A 12,111-nucleotide genomic window follows, 5' to 3' on the forward strand; every position below is an offset into this window, starting at 1 on the left:
TCATGATTAAAAGGAAACTCTGAATGCATTCCTTTGAAGTTCCAGTGGAGTGAAAGGGGTTGGCCAGGGCTCCTGCCTTTCAACACTGTACAGGGTGCCTGAGCAGAGACCATGAGAGGAAGTGACCGGAAGAAAACAGACATAGAGCAACAGAGTAATCTAAAGACAAGAAAGGCAAAAAGTGAAAAGAAGGAAAAAGATATTCTATCCTATAGAGAGCAGGAGTAACTACGCAGTATCAGACAAAATAAATAGAAAAACTGACACAAGAGACAAAGAACATAACATAATCACAAAAGGATCAATTCCCCAAGAAGATGCAACAATTAATAAATAGGTACTGAGGGAAGGCACTAGGTAAGGATGAACGTACAGGTGTCAAGAAAGAACACCTCAGAATCAGAAAGAAATCCAAAGAGAGGCATTTCAAGAAGGACAGACTGAAGAATCAACTGAGAATATGACTTCACCTGAGAAACAGCCATCCTTTCCTTTCCTCTTCTTCCTCTTCTTATAGGCTTCTTACTCAGACAACTTGCATGTTTAGAGGTCAAGCTTCAAAGCTGAAAACAGGCTGCTTAATGGTTAGAATAAACATACTCCCTCTTCCTCTGCTGCAACCACACACACAGGGGAGATCTCACCATGTGGATTGAGAGTCCTGTGCTCCCCACTGTCACAGGAGGGACTCAGGACAGTAAACTCCCCAACAGAGACCAACAAGTTGCTTTTCCTACACTTTTCATCAGATCTCCCTACCCTCTTATGAGGCTGTTATGCCACACAGTAGCAGTGGGCACCTGAGCTGACCTGACAACCCCCTTCAGGTCACAGACCAGGCCCTGGTCCATCCCCATGCAGAACAGAGCACCTCCTCCTCAGACTAGATCTCAGTCCTCAGAAACAGGAGGACTCACAGCCCTGATGTTCAGTGACAAGTCCAGACTGGAATCACAGGGGTAATTAAATATTATTGAGATTTCGCCATATACCGACAATCTTAAGAATTCCTGGTCAAAGTGTATAAAATATGTTATACAAATGACTCATTGATCTTCTATGAAGCCTGGATTGAGTACCACTAAGAGAAGATTAAGCCTATCACATCTCCCACTTTTTCTTTTTCTTCTCCAGCTTTATTGAAATAAAAGATGAATGAAAATGAAACAAGTACAAACACATGAAAAGATGCTCAACATCACTCATTATCAGAGAAATGCAAATCAAAACCACAATGAGGTACCATTATATGCCAGTCAGGATGGCTGCTATCCAAAAGTCTACAAGCAATAAATGCTGGAGGGGGTGTGGAGAAAAGGGAACCCTCTTACACTGTTGGTGGGAATGCAAATTAGTACAGCCACTATGGAAAACAGTGTGGAGATTTCTTAAAAAGCTGGAAATAGAACTGCCATATGACCCAGCAATCCCACTTCTGGGCATACACACCGAGGAAACCAGATCTGAAAGAGACACGTGCACCCCAATGTTCATCGCAGCACTGTTTATAATAGCCAGGACATGGAAGCAACCTAGATGCCCATCAGCAGACGAATGGATGAGGAAGCTGTGGTACATATACACCATGGAATATTACTCAGCCATTAAAAAATTCATTTGAATCAGTTCTAATGAGATGGATGAAACTGGAGCCCATTATACATGAGCGAAGTAAGCCAGAAAGATAAAGACCATTACAGTATACTAACACATATATATGGAATTTAGAAAGATGGTAACGATAACCCTATATGCAAAACAGAAAAAGAGACTCAGATGTATAGAACAGACTTGTGGACTCTGGGAGAAGGCGAGGGTGGGATGTTTCAAGAGAACAGCATTGAAACATGTATATTATCTAGGGTGAAACAGATCACCAGCCCAGGTTGGGTGCATGAGACAAGTGCTCGGGCCTGGTGCACTGGGAAGACCCAGAGGGATCGGGTGGAGAGGGAGGTGGGAGGGGGGACCAGGATGGGGAATACATGTAAATCCATGGCTAATTCATCTCAATGTATGACAAAAACCACTGCAATGATGTAAAGTAATTAGCCTCCAACTAATAAAAATAAATGGGAAAAAAAAAAGAAAATGGAACAAGTGATTCTCTGACAAACATATACACTGTGAATAATTATCACAATCAAGTAATCCATACTTCCATCAACCCAAAATTACCATTTTGTGTGACTATGTAGTGAGAACATGTACTTCTTTCTGAGAAAATTTCAAGTGTATAGAAACACACTGTTGATATGAGAATTCAAGTTGGTGCAGCTACTGTGGAAAGTTCCTCAGAAAACTGAAAACAGAATTACCATACAATTTAGCAATCCCACTCCAAGGCATATATCCAGACCAAATTATACCTCAGAAAGATTCATGCACCCCTATGTTTACAGCAGCAATATTTATAATACCCAAGGAAATACCAATATATAATACCCAAGGAAATACCAAGGAAAAACTAAATGTCCACCAACAGATGTGTGAATAAAGACGATATGGTACATATATACAATGGAATATTACTCAGCCATATAAAGAATGAAAGAATGCCATTTGCCACAATACAGATGGACCTAGAGATTATTATAAAGTGAAATTAAAAAAAAAGAAGAAAAAAAGAAAAAAAATAAAGTCAGAGAGAGGCAAATATATGATTATCATTCATTTGAAAATCTTGAAAAAATGAAACAAATGAACTGACTTACAAAACAGAGATAAGACTCACAGACTTAGAAACAAAATTATGGTTACCAAAGGGGATTGAGGCGGGGGGTGGGGGGGGGGTGGATAAAATAGAAGGTTGGGATTAATATATAAACACTACTATATATAACACAGATAACTAATATAGACATACTGTATACCACAGGGAACTAACTCAATACTCTATGTGGTAATCTATGTGGGAAAAGAATCTGAAAAAGAATCAACATGTATATGTACAACTAAATCACTTTGCTGTACACCTAAAACTAACAAAACCTTGTAAATCAACTTTGTAAACCAAAGAAACCTTACATATATAAGAAGAAGCCATTCATGCCAGGAAAAAAATATGAAACAAATTTTAAAAAGCCGTAACTGGACACACATCAATGTTACAGCAACTCAATGATCCATATCAAAACAACCCATCACCCATTTAGATCCAGTTTTCCCCCCACCTGCACTACTAGGTGTCTCCATTTTATTCTCTTGACCTGTCTCCCTGTTTCATTGGTCGCGTGTCTTTTTTGCTCCCCTCTGCTCTCCTGCTGTTTCTGGCCTCCTGTTTCTTCCCTTACACCTGTTCTGCCCCTCTGTGCAAGCTGTTCTGCTTCTTGAGGCTTTCTCCCACCCTTTCTGTCATAAATTAAATTTCTTGTGTTTCTGCCTTTCTTTCCCCATCTCCGCTCCCTCTCAGCCCTCAGGTTACACTCCCTTCCTCCTCAGAGACCCCAGGTGGCGATGCTTCCTTCCAGCTCCTTCTTTCCCTCTGCTCTTCTTGTCACCCTCTGTCCACTTTTTCTCCCAGCACCACATGGCTCTGAGGGCCAAGGTTCCAACTCTTGTAACAGTTCCCATTACTTTCTTCATGAAATGACCGTCCACTGGGATCCCGCCTTCTCACGCGGATTCGGGTTCCCTTCCTTACGCCGCCCTGCAATCTTGCAGATGCGACTTCATCACTTTCAGGTTACTTCTTCGTGTGTCCCTCAGCGACCCCCTACGTCCCCACTCGTTTTCCCTCACTCTTTTCCCTTCAGGTTTTCTACTTCTCCCTCGGTCTCTCCTGTTATGCCCGATGTCCGAATCCCCGAGCGGGAAGAGAGAAAGCTACCAAGAGACAATGCAAAACGCAAGAAGGAAGTTTATTGCTAGCTCGAGCTAGGGCCCCCGCTGTGTCCAACGCAGTGGCGCACAGGCTGAGAGCCCCGAGCCCGGTTTTTCTACCCATATTTATAGGCCATCCAATTTCAAACATAAGCAGGGGTCAATTAGCGAAGCGGATTGGTTACATGTTCGCGCGCGCGGGACTTTTCCGAAAACAAGTTCTGATTGGCTGTATCTGGGTGGCCTGATAATCGTCCTAGTTGCCAGAGGAGGGTCTTTCCCTTCCCGCCTCTGTCTCCTATCATGGCGTTATGTTTGCTCTTCCTACATTCCGTTTGTTCTTCCTACATTCCCCCCCTGTCTTTTGTTCATAAAGAGGAATCTTCCTCTTTTTCATTTCGGCCTACCGGCCGGTACTGTTGCCTCAGCATCATAATCTGGATAGTATTTAGCTGTGTCCTAATAAAAGTGATTAGTCTATTTAAAATGCAAGGTCCAATTGTAAGTATTAATATTAACAGTAAAAGTGGGCCCAGGAGGGTTGAGACTAAAGGAGTCAGCCAGGGCGACCAGGATCCAAACCATTCCCACCATCCCTGCTGGGCTTCCCGTTCCCTCTTGCGTTGCGCCAGTCCCTCTCTCACTTTTGCCATAGATTCTCTTACCACTCCTGTATGGTCTGCATAGAAACAACATTCTTCTCCCAGAGCCGCGCAGACCCCACCCTGCTGGAGAAAAACCAAGTCTAATCCTCTCCTATTCTGCAAGACCACCTCAGACAAGGAAGTCAGAGACTTCTCTAAGTGGCTGATTGATTCTTCTATGCGAGTTAGATCCTCATCTATAGCAGCTCGTAGGGAGGAAAACCCTTGGCCTTGCAGAGATAGTGAAGCTATTCCTGTCCCTGTCCCTGCCAGCCCAAGACTGAACAAGGCTGCCATGGTGATCGCACTGACTGGCTCTCTCTTTTGTCTTAGCATTTCCCGGTCCCAATGTGAGTACATAACCTCTTCAGAGTGGTATAAGATTTTTGGCATTACAGCAACCAGGACACAGAATTCTTGACTCTGGTTAAAAACCTTCACATTCAAACATGGGGTCAACCCAGTATGTGAACAGATCCACCATCCTCCAACCCCTGGTACAATCCAGTCCTTTCCTTGGAGGCTTAGATTACCCTTGGTCTGAGCACAAAGGGAAGCCTTGTCATGTGGTACTGTGCCTAGGCAAAGCCCTTGTCCCCATACCTCCTTCATCGTGAGGCCAACCTTACGTTCTTCCCATCGACATTGGGGTGGATTCTGGCCTGAAGACAAGTTGTAGGAGACGTTGAGGCCTACAGCCTCATAAAAAGGGGGGCGAAGATTATAGCACAGCCAGCAGGATTGGGTTGCATTAGGGTTGGTACGGTTTAAAGTCGCAAAGGCTGCATTCACCAAAGCCCATAGAGGATCTTGGGAGGCTGGACTAATGGTTACAGCCAGAGGGCTAGGGGCTTCTGTTGGGTTATTTCCAGGGCTTGGAGTGGAGGAGGGGTTAAATGTTTCCTGCGAGCTTGATCTAGAGGGGCTAGGCCCTGAGGCCCCTTTGGCTCCCGTTTCTGTTATGACTGTATTGGGACCCACACTATGTGTTTGCACTGGCTCAATAACCTGTCTTATGGTCAATAACCCACTCGGATAGGGACCGGGCCAACTCACGTGGAGTTGAAATCCCCAAGTCAGTCCGGAGGTCCACTTGTTTTCTCTTTTTGCCCTTTCTTGGTTAAACTGTACCCGTATTTGAGGTGCCCTGCGGTCAGGGTCTCGGAAGGTAAAGTTCACCAAGTCTCGATTTCCCACATCCCACTTTGCTGGGCCCATCGCATGAGGTTACACAACTCCAACTAGCACAGTAAAAGCTTTCTACCCCCCCACATGTCCTCCAATTTCCCTTGATGCCACCAGGACAGGCGTAAAACCCATCTGGCCACCAGAACCCATCCGTTCTGACCCACCCTGGCCCAGTATGAAAAAGTTGCCTGAGATCAAAGTACAGGTCTGGCCACCAAGTGTTAATGGGATGGATCTCCGAGGTCTGGTTGAGCACTTCGTGAGTCTGTCCGTCGCTGAGTTTCCAGGTAACCTTGACCGGCTGGTGGGGGTTGGTCTGGAGGCCGTGAGAAGTCGTCCCTGGATTGATGAGGGCTGCCATCAGCAAGAGAACTAGGAGGCTTCTCGGCGGGTGAGCTTCAGTTTTAAAGGATTTGACGGATGAGTATTCGCCTTCCATTCTGTTTGTGCCTTATCTCGTTCCTCTGGCGTGGCCTGCCGCACGTGGTTGCAGTGAACCCAGGGTCCAATCCCGTCAACCTTGACAGCGGTAGGGGTGGTTAGGAGAACAACATAAGGGCCTTTCCATCTAGGTTCTAATACTCTAGATTGGTGTCGTTTTACCCAAACCCAATCACCCGAGCTAATATTATGTGTGGGGAGGGCCCTCTCATTTTGGTCCTCGTATACCTCCCGGATCAACTTCCAAACACGGTTATGCACCTTGCTTAATGCCATTATTGTTTGCCGGAATTGTCCCAGAGCAGGGGGTGGCAGGCACTTTCCTTCAAAAATAGGATACACAGGAGGGGGTCTTCCATACAAAATTTCAAAAGGGGTAAGATTCAGCTTATAAGGGGTGTTACGCGCCCGGAAGAGTGCGAAGGGAAGGAGGGTCACCCAGTCCCCGCCAGTCTCTATTGCCAACTTTGTCAGTGTTTCTTTTAGGGTCCGATTCATTCTCTCAACTTGTCCCGAACTCTGGGGATTATATGCACAATGTAACTTCCATTTTGTCCCCAGAGCTCGGGCTAGTCCCTGCACAACTTGGCTCACAAAGGCAGGTCCATTATCAGAGCCCATAGTCACTGGCAGCCCATACCTAGGCACTATTTCCTCTAAGATCTTTTTAGCAACCACTATTGCTGTCTCTCCCTTAGTGGGGAAAGCTTCCACCCACCCCGAGAAGGTATCTACCAGAACCAACAGATAGCGGTACCCATACTTTCCTGGCCTTACCTCAGTAAAGTCTATCTCCCAGTGTTGCCCTGGCCCTTCCCCCCGGTACCTCGCTCCTAAGTGTTGCTTCTTCTCTGTTCTCATTAACTGGCACGCTTTACAGGCTTGAATTATCTCTCGTACAGTTGCCTTTTGTCGGGGGAACCTCAGGCAGGCCGTCTGGAGAAGTGTCAAGGTCTTTTTCTCTCCCAAGTGTGTAGTTGTGTGCAGGTGTTCACACAGGTGACGACCCAGGGTGGCAGGCAATATCAGGTTGCTGTCTTGGTCCCGGTACCATCCATCTTTCTCATCCTTCTGGAGGGTGGTGTCCTTATTGATCCAGTCGAGATCAGGGTGGGAGTATTCGGGAATTGGTGGCAAGGCCCCCATACCGGGAGGGGGAAGTTCCACGGTTAATATGGGGGCGACGTAGTCTTGGCTGGCTGCCCTCCGAGCGGCCGCATCAGCCGCCCGATTACCTCTTGCCTTTGGGTCTTCCCCTTTTTGGTGCCCGGGAACATGCACTATAGCTACTGCTCGGGGCAATTGGACAGCTTCTAGGAGCCTGCGAATCTCAGGCAAATTCTTGACTTCCTTTCCCTCAGCTGTCCGAAATCCCCTTTCTTGGTATATGGGGCCCTGGATGTGGACAGTGCTGAAAGCGTACCGACTGTCCGTGAAAATGGTGACTCTTTTCCCTTTTGCTCGCTCTAGAGCTTGTATTAGGGCAAGCAATTCGGCCTTCTGTGCAGAAGTATTTGGGGGGAGTGTTTCAGCCCATATCGTCTGCCCAGACTCATCAACTATGGCGGCCCCCGATTTTCTTTGCCCGTCCTTGACATAGCTGCTCCCATCGGTGAACCATACTAGCTCACTGCTGCTTAGTGGCACATCAGTTAAGTCTTTTCGTGCCGCCAGGGCCTCAGCCAGTATCTCACTGCAATCATGGAGAGGGCGGTCTTTCTCTGGGTTAGGTAGGAGCGTGGCTGGATTCAGGAAGCAAGGGGTCTGAAAACGCACCCGTGGGGCATCGAGCAGCAGGGCCTGGTAATGTGTCAAGCGGGCATTGGAGATCCACTTACCCGGCGGCTGCTTCAAAACCCCTTCGATGGCGTGGGGGGTGAAAACCGAGAGTTGCTGCCCATACGTCAACTTGTCGGCGTCGCGGACGAGGAGGGCAGTGGCTGCAATGATGCGAAGGCAAGGGGGCCACCCAGCGGCCACCGGGTCCAATCGCTTCGACAGGTATGCTACTGGCCGTTTCCATGGTCCCCATTGCTGCGTCAAGACCCCCTTTCCTATTCCTTGCTTCTCATCTATAAACAGTTGGAATGGCTTGTCTGGGTTAGGCAGGGCAAGAGCTGGGGCTTCTAGTAGGGCCCGTCTGAGTGTTTGGAAAGCCTGTTTCATGGGCTCAGTCCAGGTCCAGTTTGGAGTCTCTTTGCTTCCTTCATATAAAGGCCGAGCCTTCTCTGCAAACCCCATGATCCACAGTCTGCAATATCCAACAGTCCCCAGAAACTCCCTCACCTGGCGGGGGGTCTTGGGCTCTGGTATCTGCAATATTGTTTCCTTCATGGCCTGGGTTAGCCACCTTTGCCCCTGCCTGATCTTATACCCCAAATAGGTGACCTCTTGCCGGGCTATTTGTGCCTTCTTTGCGCTAGCGCGATACCCCAAGGTGCCTAGGGTTTGTAAGAGGTCCCCGGTGGCACGGCTGCATGCCTCCTCCGTGGTTCCAGCCAACATAAGGTCATCTACATATTGTAGCAGAATGACCTCTGGGTGGCGAGTCCGATATTCATAGAGGTCCTCACTCAGAGCCTCATTAAACAGGGTAGGGGAGTTCTTGAACCCCTGTGGGAGGCGGGTCCAAGTTAATTGTACTACCGGTTGGCCCTCCCCCTCGGTCCACTCAAAGGCAAATATCTCCTGGCTCTGGGCCGCCAGGGGTAGGCTGAAGAAGGCATCTTTCAAGTCCAGCACCGTGTACCAAGTGTACTCAGGCGGCAGGCTGCTCAGGAGGGTATATGGGTTAGGGACAGTGGGGTGGATGTCACTCACCCGCTTGTTGACTTCTCGCAGGTCCTGGACAGGTCTGTAATCTGTCCCCCCTGGCTTCTTCACCGGCAGTAAGGGGGTGTTCCAAGGGGATTGGCACCGCCTGAGAATTCCGGCATCCATGAGCCGTCGAATGTGGGGAGTGATCCCCCGCCGAGCCTCCTGGCTCATAGGGTACTGTTTCACCCTCACAGGAACTGCCTCGGCCTTTAGCTCGATGACGACCGGATGTCTCTGTTTGGCCAGTCCCATTCCTGCCGTTTCTGCCCAGGCCAATGGGTATTTATGGACCCACGGTTGTACATCTGGTGCTATGACCTCTGAGGGCTTAGGCGCAAAAAGTCTGTATTCATCCCTTAAGGCTAGGGATAAGACATGTATCGGCTGTCCAAGTCCATCTGTGACTGAGATTCCCCCAGGGTCAAAATGGATCTGAGCATTAACTTTAGTCAACAAGTCTCTTCCAAGTAGAGGGGCTGGGCATTCTGGTATCACCAAAAACGAATGGGACACCTGATGGGTCCCCAGATTTACTTTTCGTTCTGTGGTCCAACAATATCTTTTTGTCCCCGTGGCTCCTTGCACTATGCTGGTTTTCTTAGACATTGGTCCCAGCCTTTTATTTAAAACGGAGTGTTGGGCGCCAGTATCTACCATGAAGCCAACGGGTTTCCCCTCCACATTTATGGTTACCCAGGACTCGGGGAGGGGTGCCGAGCCTTGACTCCCCTAGTCACTGTCTTCTCCCATGTATAAGGCCCGATTTTCGGGGGGGACTTTCTCCCTCTGGGCCATTCCTCTCCTCGAGTCTCTCTTAGGGCACTCGTTTTTCCAGTGCCCCAGTTCCTTGCAGTAAGCACACTGATCTTTCTTTAGGGTCTGTCTTTCTAGCTTCTCTTTCTTTCCCCCTTGTCGGCCCCGAAGCTCCCTCGCTCCTGATCCGGTTCTTATCCCCGCAAAAAGAATCTTGGCTAGCTCCTTCTGGTTCTCCCTCGTCCTATACTCCCTATCTTCTTTCCTGATCTTTTCTGCTAGTTCTCTCTCCTCCCGTCTAATCCGTTCTTCCCTTTCCTCTGCAGTCTCTCTGTTATTGAACACTTTCTCAGCTGCTTTCAATAAGTCCTGTATTGTCTGCTCTCCTAGCCCCTCTATTTTCTGCAATTTCTTTCTGATGTCTGGAGCTGCCTGGTTTACAAATGCTAGTATCACGGCGGCGCGCGATTCGTCAGCCTGGGGGTCCATGGGTGTGTATTGTCTAAAAGCTTCCATTAGCCTCTCTAAGAAGGCTGCCGGACTTTCAGTGGGCTCTTGCCTCACCAGATTTACCTTTGCCAAATTGGTTGGCTTCCTTGCTGCAGCCCTCAGGCCAGCCATCAGAGTCTGGCGGTACACTCGGAGACGCTCCCTACCTTCCACTCGCTCGAAATCCCAGTTAGGTCGCAGCAAGGGAAACCCCTCGTCCACGAGATGAGGCTGAGCAGTAGGTCTCCCGTCGACCCCGGGGACTCGTTTTCGTGCCTCTGCCAGGATTCGCTCCCGTTCCTCCGTGGTGAAGAGTACCTGTAACAACTGTTGGCAATCATCCCAGGTGGGGTTATGAGTAAACAGAATAGAGTCTAAGAGGTCAATGAGGCCTTGGGGCTTCTCCGAGAAGGGGGGGTTTTGTGTTTTCCAATTGTATAGGTCACTCGTGGAGAAGGGCCAGTACTGATAGGTCCGTTCTCCGTTCGGGTTCGCTGGTCCCACCCGGACGGGGAGTGCCTGAACGGTGGATGACGGTAACTCTGGGTCCCCAGGGTCTTGCATACTCCTATCTCCCCTAGTCCTTCCCCGGGTCCCCAGTGCCGGTCCTCCCTCGTGGTCGCCCCTTGTCGCCCTTCCTGATCCTTCCCATCCACCCGGGGGTTCTGAGGGGGGCACGTAAGGGGGGGGTCTTGCTTCTGTTTCTAAGTCTATTAGGTTTGGGCAAGAGGAATCCTGAAAGACCGGTTTTGAGCTCTCTTTCTTCTTAGTTTCTTCCGAAGTGAGTTCCATCACCAGGACCTGTGGATTAGAAGTTCTGTGGACGAAAGGTTTTAACCAGTTAGGTGGGTTTTCTACCAGATCTTGCCAGACCACGATATAAGGGACCTGGTCTGGATGGCCCCAGGGGTCTGGTGCCATTATCTTTTCTTTCACTGCCTGTATTATGGAGGGCTGAAACGTACCCTCCGGGGGCCATCCAACCTGGAGGGTAGGCCATTCTGCAGAACAAAAAGTTATTAATTTACTTTTCTTGACTGACAGAGACAAGTTATGAGCCCTGGCTCTCACATCCGAAAAATGATCAGTCATGAGAGAGAGTGGAGTAGATTCTCCCTGACCCATAGTTAAGGAACAAGTGGTATGGAAGAAAGGGAGAGAGAAGTCAATGAGAACAACCACCAAAAATCCTATCAGGAGTGGTGGCGGCCAAGAGGTTGGGCTTATGGTATGCTTTTGGAACTGTTTATGTGCCTGCGTCGTTGCACGGAAGTTTTCTTGCTGGGGGCGGGCACCCTAGGGGTTTCTGGCCCGTTCCGTGACCCCCTTATCCTTTCACGGGAGTCTTCAAGTGGCAGGCGCCCTAGCGGCTCTTAAGTGCCTGACCCGTGCCCACACCAAGAATTTTAGGCCACGTTCTCAGTTTGAGATATTAAGGGGGAGCTTCACCCGGTCGGGCTCTAGTTACTTAGGCTCACTTTTGTTGGGCCTTCAGAGTCCACCAGAGTGTAGCCCTGGCCAGGACCCATCAATTGCCCCCACAATTGTTCGCCCGTTCACTGAAGCTCCCAAAGAGATTAGGAAATTGAGACCAGATCAGACAAAACGAAATAGCAAATGATACACCAAAAGAAGACAAGAAGCGAGACAATGCCGGCACTCACACAAACACGGAGCGGCGTAGACAAACACACGGACAGACAATTGTCGGCCGACAACCAAGTGCTAGGTCTCTGGGGGGGTGCACGCCCCCGTAACAGGCTCAACTTACCAAACAGTGTCCACTGGTCAACTGCCGCGGGATCAGGGGACGAAAGACCCCTTTCTCCGCAGAGCCGGTCGCCCTCCAGCGTTTTCGCTGGCCTTGGTCTCACACCGGCAGGAACGTTCCCTTAGTCCTGCACCAGTTACCTCCCTGCTCTCCTAGCAGGCCCCGGTTTCACACTGGATTTCCCTG

The 12,111-nt window shown here is 49.0% G+C and overlaps 1 protein-coding gene across 1 annotated transcript; it reads right to left on the reverse strand.

The window, feature by feature from the left end:
• Window positions 1-5,744: 5,744 nt before the first annotated feature.
• LOC110146602 (uncharacterized) lies at window positions 5,745-11,887 on the reverse strand. The gene is given in 2 exon segments (XM_070463077.1): window positions 5,745-6,173; window positions 6,357-11,887. Coding segments are annotated over 2 exon segments (5,070 nt in total). The 5' UTR covers window positions 11,280-11,887; the 3' UTR covers window positions 5,745-6,026.
• Window positions 11,888-12,111: the final 224 nt, after the last annotated feature.

The sequence above is a fragment of the Odocoileus virginianus genome, unplaced genomic scaffold (genome assembly GCF_023699985.2).
Source record: "Odocoileus virginianus isolate 20LAN1187 ecotype Illinois unplaced genomic scaffold, Ovbor_1.2 Unplaced_Scaffold_24, whole genome shotgun sequence".
NCBI classification, from domain to species: Eukaryota; Metazoa; Chordata; class Mammalia; order Artiodactyla; family Cervidae; genus Odocoileus; species Odocoileus virginianus.